This window comes from Cololabis saira, chromosome 16, assembly GCF_033807715.1.
Source record: "Cololabis saira isolate AMF1-May2022 chromosome 16, fColSai1.1, whole genome shotgun sequence".
Lineage (NCBI taxonomy): Eukaryota > Metazoa > Chordata > Actinopteri > Beloniformes > Belonidae > Cololabis > Cololabis saira.
The window spans coordinates 27,856,339-27,870,152 of record NC_084602.1 but is presented as its reverse complement, the minus strand read 5'-3'; the positions used below and the strand labels follow the sequence as shown (position 1 = coordinate 27,870,152).

Below are 13,814 nucleotides of genomic sequence, written 5' to 3'. Positions count from 1 at the left end.
TTGAGATAGGACGTTTGAGTTTTGTAACTGTTAGCCATGATCAGCAATGTTAAAATAATAAAAGGTTGCAATATTTCAGTTGATTTGTAATGAATCCAGAATGTATGACATTTTTGTTTTCGTAATTGCATTACAGAAAATCACAATATTCTAATTTTCTGAGACAGTCCTGTAAGGTCTTCTGAACGACTGCTCCTGCTTGACAGGATTGAAATGCTTTCCAGCCTGATATCAACTTAATATCATCTCATAACTGTCCCACTGCTCCTCTGCACAATTTCTCTCCTCCTCATGATGTCAACTGTCAAAATAATAGCTGGGTACCACACCGAATTTCTCCCGGGCCACTGTGCGGGTTAGCAGCCCATCGCTCCCACTCATCCGCCACGTAGACACCTCGATTGTAGCCCAAGATTATCAGTCACCGCTCATCAAAGCCAGCGGGTCCAAACGCACCATCTGCCGCGCTGGCAGGAAGCAGCGCTGCCGTGTTCTGCCAGTGACAATCTGCTCCACCACCGAGAGGAGAGTATTCAGAACTGGCAACGCTTTTGTTGACTCCATAAATAACAGGTTCACACATACTCACCGCTTTTTATTGTGTTGGGAGACACATTTAACCACGAATATTTCGGATTTAATTTAACTGGTAAAATTTTCGTGCTCATGACGGGTTTATCTGACATCCAAAACATTTAGATGAATATGAGAAGCAGAAAGGAAACGTGTAAAACATTCATATTTTCACTCTTGACATTTATTTAGAAATTGAAATCTGACATATTTTCAAAGCAAATAAAAGAAAGTGACACTTTAGTACAACATGGGCCTTTTTTTAGATGACAAATTCACAACAATTTCTTTCCTTTTTAGCTCAGTCTCCCAAGTGACCAAGCAATACTCAAAGTCCTGGATGTGGCGCTGCCGTGTTCTCATTCTTTAAATCATCTTCTCAACACTGACATTTATTTCAGGTCCCAGAAGGACGAGGTGTTAGATGGAAATGGAGAAAAAAAACTGGGGCATCACAGGATACTTGCAGGGAGCTACTACCTAGCTTTCATTCTCCTCCCAAAAATACACAAGTGTGCCACGAGCTGTCACATCCTAGGAAATGGTGCACTTACACCATTCATGTGCTCCAAATTATCTTTTGCTCTTTGGGTGCAAGAAGAATGTTAAAAAATGCATGCATATACCAGGTGGAAATGCTAGGGCTAAGAGCAGTCTGTTGTCTCTCCGTGCTGACGGAGGCTATTAGCGGACTTCTCCTGGTTACAGACCCGTATGTCCCTCCCTCAGCTCGGTCGGGGTGCACTCTGAGTTATGATGCTTGGCGTGTCCGTAAGTGTACCCAACGCAGGGCTTTTATTCCTGGCGAGGTGCTTCAGCCGGAGCTCCTCTCTGTGCTCGTAGCTAAGGAGACCTGGCTCACGGCTGCAGAGTTGAGCGTAGGCATCTGCCAAAGCCCTGATCTGGGGTATGGTGAGCTCTGCGGGGCGGGTAACGGGGTCCACATCCGCCTTTTGCATTATCTCCTGGGTCAACTCCAATCGACAAGCCTCGGGGAACAACTTTCTGGGGTGCGAGATGGGAAACGATAAGATGTTACTGATTTCAGCATTCAAGTCGCTTTGATATCTTAATGATCATGCATGTTTAATGACGTTAGAAAGTTCAAACAGAAAGAAATTATCCCTCAGCAATTATTCCAAATCTGTGAAGTTAATTGAAATCACACAAAGAGCCGCTCATGAATAGTTAATTTTATTCCTCTGCCATTCCTGTAGTCAAGGGATGTCAGAAAACTCACAAACACTTCTAGCACGGAGAGCTCCCATTTAAATTTCAAATTGTTATTAATTTTGCTGACTTTCATGCTGAAACGTCTCCAGAGCAGTGAGCAAAGACAGGCTCTTGTATTTTCTGAGACATTTACTGTCTAAGACGTTCGCCTGTGTTCTCTGACGGGAGGTTTACAGCTGGTTCGGCCCCATTTCTGCAGCTCAGACGGTCTCTCGGCGCTTCAGAACCAGCGCTGCCTCCAACTGTTACATAAAATACGCTGCCTCGTCTTTCCACGACACCTCAATGACTCATAATTGCTGCTTTCTTTCACATAACCAGGGTTCTTTTGTTATTTGGGCCTACATACGCTTCCCCAGCAAGCACGGGGGCGATGGGCAGCATGCATGTGGATGTGTGGGTTGCCTGCTGGAGGTTTGGAAGAGAGCTCTCAAGTTCCTCTACTTAAGAGTTTGCTTATGGAACGACTCAAAAGCTCTTCATTTGCCAGAATGGGATACTGTACGTGTTAAATTGGGGTGTGGAGGTGTGGGAGGTGTGAATCTAAAACCTTCTAATTAATGATGAGATGAATGAAGACACTTCTGTCAGAAAGCATAATAAAAAAAAAGAAGTAGAGAGAGAATGACAGATGAGGAGGGATCAAGATTAAAAGCAGGAGAGAGAACTTGAAGATGAAGGCCAGATCATATTTTATTATTGTGCTTACTCTACTCCTTTATGGCAGTGCTTCCTACGGAATTGGAAAACGTTCCTGACGACTTTCTCCACGAGCTTGAAGGGCTGTTGAATCTGGGGCTGAACCAGAGGGGTGAAGTGAACGACGCCCACGTCCACCTGCGCACATAAAAGAGAGCAACAGGAAATCCAAACAGCACGGTGGTTAGCAGAGACCTTGAAACTGAACGGCTGAGAGTGAGGCGGTGAGCATGCGAAGAAAGGAGAGTGGTACGAAATAGCAAGCAGATTGGATCAGAGCGGAGAAGGCTGGAGAGAAAGGCGAGCTGATAAATGGCAAGAGAGGTGCAAAGCTGTAAAAAGACAGGGAGGATCCACAGAATTGCCTAAAAACAAAAGGGAGAGGCAGAAATAAGATGACGCAGCGTGGCTGGCTGGCGAGCTGGTTCCTGTTGCCACAGTAACACCTGTGCGATGGACCATAGAAACCGAGCCTCTCTCTGTCCCTGCATCACCACTGAGTTTTCTTAATACCAAAAAAAAAAACCCTGACTGCATTGCACCCCCCTCTCTCTCACACAGTTTCTGTCAATATGGCTTCTTTAGCATTCCCACTCAGCGTAAGACCGGTGCACATTGACCACGTCCGCAGAGCTCACAGAGCTCACTTCCTGCTTTATGGAAGACTAGAAGGATGAGTTAAATAAGAAAGAAAAGGGAAAAAAATGGGAGTTTTACATTAAAGCCTTGATTATATCAAGCTCAACTTAGTGAGTGCATTGTTTTTAAAAATATATTGGCAGAATTAAAATTCTGAAGGTTGTCGAAGCATATTATTGATAGCATGACATTGAGAAGTACATATACTTTTGAAACATTTAAGTAATTTTCCCCATGGGATTTGAGTGACAGACGGCTGTTTTAGCTCAATAATATTGAAAACTTCAAAAACGTTTATTGTATTTACTTATTAAGCATTTTTTTGCACCGACTAGTCACTTTAAAAGGTAGGATAAGCCAGTCTACAAGATCAGGGACCCACAACGCTTCATCTCACATTCACTATCCCCTAGCTGTCCATCGTACGAGTAAAATACCAACAGATGGGACATCATCCATAAATCCCTTACCCTAACTTTAAAATATCTGTACATTTACCCAAATGTTTGTCATCTATGTCTTTATTATTTGTTTATTTTTACATTCAATCAATGTTCAGCTCTTATTGCTTAACTGCCAGTTTTCACCTTTATGACAATCTCAAAATCAACTCCTATTTAAAGTTACAGCTGACCTGATAAATAGATGTTAATTTTGTTTAATTTAACCTACAATACCATTCATAGAGGCCCTGAAACGGACTAATGCGCCGCCTTGAGCAGAGCCCCAGCTTGGGAATCTGATGTGCACTGCTTGCTAAGGACTGCTGGTGAGGATCTGGGCTCTGGTCACACACTGACAGACACTTCCTGAACCTTCCTGTCCATCAACGCTAAGCTGACACGACACACTGAGGAAGTAATAGGGCCAGACTCGGCTTTAGATCCTCAACTTTAAAGCCCATAAACTGTACATCCGCCTACGGTCTTCTTCTCTTAAGGACTATCTGCTAATTTTATCTTCCGAATGGGTTCAAAATATCCAAAATCTATTGGAATACTACATATTAATCACTTTATTTTTGCTTTCGCATCACTCACGCAGCATAATCTTTCATGGATATTGGAGTTATGATATGCTGATCCTTAGCTAAGTGTATCTTTCCATATTTGGCAATAACATGACTTGCCAGGTGAAAGAGCACTCAGCTAAACTGTACCCTGAGTGGCTAAAAAGATGAGAATCATAACTTAATACAACATTTCATTGTGCTCAAGTGCTTGATGGCTTTCAGTGCTTTTAATGATCCCCACAGTTTTTATGCAACATTACACTAATAAACTTCTATATGAAACTCTCATTATTTAATTCCGAAAAGAACAAGAGATTTGAAAGCAGATTTTATTCCCAAAGTGTGTAAATGCTAAGAATAGGAGAAAGAAATGTTATGTAAACCAAGAGGAGGAGTATAAGAGTGTAAAGACTTCACGTGCATGAATAGGAACATTTATTTTAAATTTGAAGGGAAACAAACATGAAAATAACACACATCCTCAGGACAAGCTTCCCCTCCTGCTTGCGCGTCACAGAGGTAAAGTAAAACAACATCTAATGCAGCCCAACATCCCTCCTATTGTGAAGACGAGCCCCGCAGAGCTCGCTGTGCACCCTTGCAGGTTGTATTTCTGGAGTGTGTGACTCATTCACTCGCAGCTGCCTCTTGCTTGGGCTCGGGGCTGGCGTCGATAATTAGGGGAGGAAAACTTCAGTGGTCCAAGGGCGCGCAAAGGATTTTTAATGAGAGGCTTAGATTGCCCTCTCGCTTTGAACAACTGAGGTAGCGATGGAGGGAACAACTGTGAACCGCAGCACTATCTCTTATCAGATCTATAGATCCCTGTGTAGTCCGGAGACGCCTGGCTGCTGCGCTTCCTGCCGCAGTGGCGTTTAATAGGACAGCGATGGTGGGGACTGTTTGTCTCAACAGCCCTGAAGGCTGTTTGCTATAATAGCGCAGAGAAAGCATCAAAGTGTTTGGTTCAGCAAAGGAGGATGGAAAGAAGCCTGTTTCAGCAGTAAGTGCCTGCACTGTGAAGCCTTTAAGTAAATCTTATGTATAAATGTGGATTTTTGTCATGTCTAATGTTGAACAATAGCGTCAGTCCGATGTTGTAATGATGGAAAAACACTTTCGGTTCACGTTATAAATAAAAGCCATGTGGCAGATTAAGTGAAGAGCATTCGGAGCTGCTTTATTTGTTTTTGCATTTTACAATTACATCACCGCGAATTTGACCAGGATTTGGTTTCTGGATTAGCAGAACGCTTTCATCAGAGCTTCAGTGATGCAAGATCAGAGCACCATCTGCTAGGTAGAAGCAATAAAAAGAAATGCCTTTAATTTCACTCTCTGCTGGAATAATTAGGCCATTTATATTCCACACTTCATGATTTAAGAGGGAAGCAAGGGGAAATGTCGATATTGGGACTATACGGGCAGCAGCATTTCACCCATCAGCTTGTCCAAGTCACTTTGCTGCTATGATTTATGGATGGCCTTGCTACACAGCTTCAATAGGTAGCACTGCTGTAATATATCCCACAGCCCACCATTAATTCTTCCTGTGATAACCTCAACATGCAAGGAAACCACCTTAAATCACATGTTTGTATCTGCCACCACCAGCCCTCTGCAGAGAAAACCCGGAAACCTTCCCTGCGAGACCCTGAGGTTGGTAGGCAGGCCGACCGATTCTCTCCATCTCACAACCTTTAAGATCTGTCCCTGGTTCTGCCTCCTCTTCACATGGGTAGCACCGGGATTCAAGTATCCACGGCAGACGTGAGACTGGGAATACTGGAAATATTAATCTATTCTGTAACTCGTTACACAAACATGGACAACTTTGTTGGTTCTCTCAGATAATAAACACCTCATTGCTTCTTGAACGTAATCACAGGCATCTTTCATGTTTTTCATAAGCCATTCAACCCATTTAAAACGGGAGAAAACATGCTGCTATGTATTTCAATATCATTGTAACCACAAGTACAAATATGACCCCAGGTTGAACAGAAAGATGGAGACAAAGAATCAAGCAAGATCTAAAGACATTCAAGCTGAACTCACTGGTACATCACTGTCTGATTGCACCGTCCAACACTGGGCTCCATGGAAGAAGAAACCATGAGGGTTCCACAATTATAAAAATAAACATACAAAAGCCACACCGGAAAGCAACTAAGTTTCTTGGAGATTATTCTTTAAGCTGATGAGGCGAAACTGGAGCTCTTTGGTAGGACGTCAGCTCGATGTTCGTATACAGAAAAATTAAGCTTTGAAAGAGCCCAATAGCTACTAATAAACACGGAAAAGGTCCAGTTATATCTTGGCTGTGCTTTTCTTACTGTCTGACATGGGGGGAACAATGAAGTCAAAGGTCAAACATACTGTCTAGAGTCAAGAAGCTCAGCATCCCATGGAGGTCATGAGTCCTCTCAGGTAAAAGCATCCTAACGTCAGACACCAGGGGCAGTTTGCTCAGCACAATTGGAGAAAAATACCTGCTGGTTGATGCAAAAATCTCACCGAGATTAAAGTTTGCTTGTTGGCAGAGATTCCTGATAAAATACTTGATTAGGAACGGAGGATACTGTATCTTTTACCAACGTCACTGATTTTATTACGTAAATTTTATTACGTAAAGTATTCAGTTGAATCCAAAAATAAATTGTATTTGTCTTACACAAACAGCTGCACCTCCAGTCATCAGTCTGTCAAGCTCCTGAAGTTTGCGGACGACACCACCCTCATTGGACTCATCTCTGATGGTGATGAGTCCGCCTACAGGTGGGAGGTCGACCAGCTGGTGTGGTCATAACAATCTAGAGCTCAACGCTCTAAAGACAGTGGAGATGATAGTGGACTACATGAGGAACGCAGCCCCACCGGCCCCCCTCACCCTGTGTGACTCTCCAGCAGACACGGTGGAGTCTTACCGCTTCCTGGGGACCACCATAACCCAGGACCTCAAGTGGGAGCTGAACATCACCTCCCTCACCAAAAGAGCACAGCAGAGGATGTACTTCCTGCGGCATCTGGTACGCTGCTGCCACTGTAAAGGACAGGAGCAGCTGCAGCGTATCATCCGCTCTGCAGAGAAGGTGATTGGCTGCAATCTTCCATCTCTCCGGGACCTGCACGCCTCCAGGACCCTGAAGCGTGCTGGAAAGATTGCAGCAGATCCCTCCCACCCCGGACATAGACTGTTTCAGACTCTCCCCTCTGGCAGGAGGCTGCGTTCCATCAGGACCAAAACCTCAAGCCACAAAAACATTTTCTTCTCGTCTGCAGCCTTCCTCATCAACAAGGCCCCAGACCCCCCCTTTTCCCCCGTCTACCACGGACTGTCCCCCCATCCCACTCTACGTTACATTAACGTAAAGACTCCAATCCTGACCTTATGCGTCACATTAACGCTAACGACTCATATCCGGCACTTTAAAAACCTCATATTGTACATTTCTGTTTATACATTTTATCTCTTATATATTAGCTTTTATATTTGTATTGTATTGCACCAATCACCACAACAAATTCCTTGTGTGTGTTTAACAAACTTGGCAATAAACCCTTTTCTGATTCTGATTAAACATGTAAAACAAAATAATGACACATCCTTTCAAGTTGTTTAGAGTTAGTTGTGGTTTCTTTTTTCAAATGTCCCCATAGATGAAGAACAGCAAATACATATTTGTCTTTCCGATTATACTGTTATGTAATGTTCTATATTTATATGTCTTGCTCCAATTTTCATCTAAATAGCCTTATCACACTTTATACTAAACAATCTGATTAACCAACAAGGATTTACCGTATTTCTGTGAACATGTCTGTGGAAGGAGAGCAGTCTCTATCTAAACGACACATGTTTTGTTCTGTCCTCCAGCCAGGATGTTTTTCTGACACTTTCAAAACAACTTGTGCATTAATATATTTCATGTTCGACCTTCCCAAAGCACAGCGGGAACTATATTACTTCGGCTTTGCCCTGTGGTTGTTCAGCTCCCCGTTCCCCATTTCCACCTCCGATGCATTTTTCTTGGTAGGTTCTAGCCCAATGGGGTTGTGAGCGGTAATTTGTCATGTCCCTCTAAGCGTAACCGAGATGAGATGGCAGGGGCCCGGGGCTCCACCTGAACCACCAGCACTTGTGCTTACATAATGGCAGGTTCTGAGCAAGAGCAGGGGGATGGAGGAGAGCTATAAACAGCCAAGGAACACAAGAAAGAGAAGCTCGGAGAGATCCTGCAACCGAAGGGAGAGGAGCTGCATTAATCATGACAATACCTTGATAAGACAACATCCATTACATCACTGGAGGGAGGCAGCCTCTTGAGAACGAGAAGGCAGCAGTCGGTGGCACAAAATATACCAGCATGATACTGCTGGAGGCGCTTGAGGAGGAAAAGGTTTGGCTTCCTGTGCAGGCACGCCACCATACTTCCCATCAACATCCCCCCCCGGCCTCCACAGAGGACATTCGAGACTGGAGACGTGGTCCTTGACACGATCGGCTCCTCTGAGGCATGTTGTCGTCAGAGAAACGCTCAAACTTTCCTCTCAAAAAGGTGCCATGTACTGTACCAGAAAATGTGGACAGCATGGGGAAAAAAACATATTTAGAAACTCATAAATGTACATTCCACTCTTGGGAGTCTTGACCTAATGGAGTTAGCTCATGAGAAGCTTTAATCAAGCTGTAATTTAGCAACATGTCACACGCCTTTCGCCCGAGACAGTTTTACACGTTACTACGTGTTGGGTGAAACTGGACCTGGATACTTATCAACAAACAGACCAAAAAAACCAAACAGAAACACGTTGACAGCTGCATCACGGCTATCAGACGCATTCGAGCTGTGAACAAACCACCCTTGCAAGACGAAGAAACACAAAAAGCAATTACACAGGGGAGGACGTAAAAGAGGAAAATGCAAATTGATCGATAAAAGCTCCTCGTGTGGGCAGAGGGGAGGGTTGCTGGTCCGGCTGTGCCTCCCAGCTATCTGCAGAATGGCCAGAGAGCTCTGCTGCGAGGTGATAAAAACAAAAAGGGGACCACACTCTCAACAGCCTGCAACGTCTTCGCACAGCGTCACACATCTGCATTCACCCGCTGTATTTCAACGGCATTTCGCTATTTTCTCCTGTTTATTTTGGCTTTCCTTCCACACATTCCCACAGTGAACCATTTATTAATTCCCTTATCTTCTTCCCAACATTTCAACACCTGTATCAGCACTAAAGGTCTCATTTGTTCTCACGACATGCTGTAGTTTGACTGCAGAAAGGTGGATTACTTCTCATAGCAAAGCAGTGGTATCCCGTAAGGAAATCTGAAAATCTAGAGCTACTGAAGGTCAACAACATTGCAACAGAAGTAATGTGGTGTGCGCCATCCTTCACCCTGGTCAGATCTCATTTTAAGAGAAAAGGGACTCTCAGGGGTAGTTAACACACAAAAGACAAAGATTAAAAACAATCAGGGTTAGAGACGGTACCAGGTGAGATTAAACAAACGGATCAATACCTAAACAAATCAGTGGCTGCTATCCTACGTAGTACGTACATGTAACGACTCCATGCCACTGCAACCAATTGCTTATCACCGTACTGAAGCTGAGGGACACACCCCCATTTCCAGCAGTTGGCCTTTTTTCTCTTCATTTGCCCATGCAGCAAAAGAGCGTAACAACACACATTCGCATTTACAAAGATATCAGGCCTATTAGTCAAGGCAGAATTCTGGATTTACCCCCTCTATCATTTTGCCCTCTTTGTCATTCATGAATCATGGCCGTCTTGGCCACTCCCTCCCTTGTTAGACGTCCTCTACAGAGAGGAGAGGAAAGACAGGCATGGACGGGGTAGCAGCTGCGAGTCTTAGCTTCCTGCTGACTGATGGAGACGACGCTCTGGGGAGGGTCAATTTTGGCATGGTTGGGCACAAATGCTCCTCTAGCCTCTGGTCCAGCACATAAACAGACCAGAGCCTCGCAGAATGCAGAGTCTCACCCGCTCATCTGATCTTAATGACTGCTGCAGTTTCTCCTGTCTAAATTAGATTACCCTCCCCAGCCGTGTAGCAAGTCTATGATTGGAAGTATTATCATAACGTTACATCTCTGTCACTTCTTATCTTGTAACAGCAACGGCTCTGCATCCTAATTAGCGGGCAGCTCAATCCAGGAATGTGTGAGATCTAATTTTGTTTAAGTTCGCGTTACGAAACATGAAAAATCTCCTTCATCCTGAATAGAACTAAAAATAATATCACTCTCTACAGTCAACTACTAAATGTTTGATTAAAAGACATCTTTCTGGAAACCGTTAAAGGATCATACCCAAACAGAAACCAAGTCGCCAGAAAAGCATAAACACAAACATACAGACAGAACTGCTGAAAAAGTCAAACTATAATAAAGGATAATATTTTTCTGTGCATGGCCCCAAAAGACCAAACTGTAAGGGAAACACACACCTGTATCTTCTAATCAATAGATTGTATATAAGGAGTCCTAAACTGACAGGCATCTATAATAATGTTCATATTACAATGAGAGAGTTATTTAATTTCTGAAGTTCATCCTCTCATAACCTCCTGAGACCCCAACAAAATTGAGCGATGCATTTTTGAGTCCTTCTAGTTATTCTGGATTATTAGAACCTAAGCAGTGTAAAAAAGAAGTATTATCAATATACCTGTTGTAGTTTTCCTAAAAAGTGATGTCTTCTTATGAGGCTCACATTGTAAGAACCCTGAAACTTAATCAGAAAATAGGCTAATTAGACATCTACTGCTAGTAATTTGATACCGCAAGTTTACAAACATCTCAGCTTTTACCTATTGCAAATATTTCTCAAAATATGGTTTCATTTAGAATGTTAGATACTTATAAACATAAATAAACAGGTTTCAACCATAAAATTCTACCATTATCAGTACGTTGGTGACGTTTAGTCAGGGAGCTCCCATAGAAGCGTTTGGTTGAGGAGACCCCAGGGTCCCAGGAGGATAAGATAACTGATTGACAGGAGAATGACCAAAAATATATCCACCCCCCCATTTTAGATAATAGCATATTTATAACAATGTTGAATTAGCTACTCAGGGGTTCTCTGGTACGGATTGAGGGCATATGCATGAATACACTTCGATGTAGCCAGAGAGACCTCAATCTCTTCTCACTTTTCCACTTGTAAACAGACCACTGAGGACACATGCACTTACCAGGTGTGGACACGGCCCCCAAGTCTATTCAAAGAAAGCAACAGCTGACTGCATTACCAGTGTGTCTAGGGTACAATATTTATAACAGAAATGAGTGAAAACAGCACTGAGCTGCATCAACACTAACCCTGACTGGAGAAGAAATTGTGTCAAAATAGAAATGATACACAGTCATGTTTACCTGGGTCTCTGAAAACACTTTAATTTTGAAACAACAATGATTTTTGAGATCCAAATTAAAGGTCTTACACAAAAAAATAAACACACGTACAAGCAAAGGCACATAACAGCTGAAGCAAAAGGTGCAATTTTGCTCATCGCCTCTGTTATTATCAAGTATGACATGATTAGGTTAGTCACATGAAAGTGTCGGTGACCGTAAGCACGATACTGGTAGAACTAGTCTAGATCAGCTTTTATACAAGATCTGATGTAAAAAACCCATTTGGGCATACATTTTTCTGTAATTTTTGACCCACACCTTCCCCCCCTTTTTTTTTAGACTTTTAGGCCAAAAGGACTCCTTGTGTGACATGATATACAAGTTGCTTATATCCATAAACCAAAAATGTTTAAAGGTATAGTCAGTAATGTTGGAGAGCTAGCAAGATTTGAAAGTGGCACCTCCTCTAAGCCCCACCATCTCCTCCCCCTCCCGTCAGCACTCCGTCCAAAGCCACGCCCCCACAAACTTTGGGGAACGCGCATTTGCAGGAGTCGAGTTTTCCAGGACATTTTGGACAGCACATTTTCAACAAAACTACCCCATGTCTCATTCACCTGTAAGCGAGGCCGGTTTTAGGGGGGGCAGGGGTGGGCTGTGCCCACCCAAACGTGCATCATGCCCACCCAATCAAAGTTATGGGGATCCTTTATTTTTTTATAAATATAAAAAATATCACAGAATATCTGTACCGTTTCTGATTGGGTGGGCACTGCGCATCATTTTTAGAAACAACAATGAACGCATACCGCAAAACAGAGCACACACTGAAGGCTGATTTATGGTTCCGCATTACACCAACGCAGAATGGTGCGCGTCGCCGCGGCTCCAGAGTCTGCACAGGGTTTCCGTTGTCCGGTAATTGCCAGACTTTGTCCGGTAAAATATGCCGAAGTCCGGTATTTTATAATCTCTCCGGTCAAAATCTCCGGTGAAAATACTCACTGGGGCTGCGGGACTAGGGACTAGAGTCCCCGGGAGTACCGCGGAGGGACACGGTGCCGGGAGCCGGGAGGAAGCGGAGTTGCGACGCCGACATCCACGTGTGCGTTGATTTATGGTTCCGCGTCGCACCGACGCAGAGCCTACGGCGTAGGGTTCGCGGCGACGCGCACCCTACGCCAGACCCTACGGCGTAGGCTCTGCGTTGGTGTGACGCAGAACCATAATTCCGGCTTAAAAGTAAACAACATGCGCCCAAGTACCCGTGCATGACAGGCAGACACACACGGGGAGAAGAGATAATTTCTTTAATTTTTATTTTTTTTAAAAACTTTATCCTTATGAACGCAATTGTTATATACCGGTAGTCCAACTTTCCTTATTTTAATCAGAACACTTTCTTTTTTCCTCTTCGGCGTGGAGTAGTGGGCTCGGGGTGGCAGCCATCGGTTAGTTTTTTCTTTTTAGATCCGAGGCTTTGCGTAGATGGTGGCTTCCGCAACTTTCAGGCGCTTTTTCTGCGCAAGCAAGCTTTATAGATGAGGCCCCAGGACTGTTACCGCAGTACCGCGGAGTAGTACTCGTTGCCGGGAGCCGGGAGGAAGCGGAGCTGCGGCGCCGACATCCACGTGTGCGTTGATTTATGGTTCCGCGTCGCACCGATGCAGAGCCTACGGCGTAGAGTACGCGTCGCCGCATACCTTACGCCGTAGGTTACGCGCAAGCTTCTGCAATATTTATTTATTTTTTGAAGTTACGCTCGCGAGTCAATTGACGGGACTTATTTTATTTTAAAAACCCTGTTTTTCAATAAAAATACTATTAAATGACTTGCATTGATATCGTACTACTGCATATGATTTATTTTTAACCTCAATAAATTCATATAGCCTATGTGACCGGAATTTCAAACATTTGTCCGGTAAATTGAAACCCTGCCGGTCACATTGTCCGGTGCCAATTTTTTCTAGCGGAAACACTGTGCACAGCACCGCAGCGCACCGCCACCCGCACCGGCGCTCTACTTCCTCGCCGGGATGGAGACGCCTCCATCCCCACGGACCCCCATAGACCCCCAGTAGCGGACAACCTGCGCCGCAGAACCGCACTTTGGCTTTCTTTTATTAGCCTTTTTAGCAGGGCGAGCCGTTATGTTTGGGGGACAGAGGGGGGGCGTGGGCGGGACTTAAAATGAAGGCATCTGATTGGTTCTTTCCCCCCTGCCAATCCTCTGGTCCTCTGACCAATCCGTGCCATTCGCTGCTCAAAAA

At 44.1% G+C, this 13,814-nt stretch overlaps 1 protein-coding gene across 1 annotated transcript in view; it reads right to left on the bottom strand.

Annotated features, from left to right (window-relative positions):
• Positions 1–749: 749 nt before the first annotated feature.
• Positions 750–13,814, bottom strand: part of tfb1m (transcription factor B1, mitochondrial) — a 36,398-nt gene continuing 23,333 nt past the window's right edge. The window contains exons 7-8 of the mRNA XM_061743208.1: positions 2,516–2,643; positions 750–1,578 (exon numbers count right to left, since the gene is read on the bottom strand). Of these exons, the coding sequence (XP_061599192.1) occupies positions 1,299–1,578; positions 2,516–2,643 (408 nt within the window). The 3' untranslated portion in view covers positions 750–1,298. The remainder of the gene's footprint in view (positions 1,579–2,515; positions 2,644–13,814) is intronic.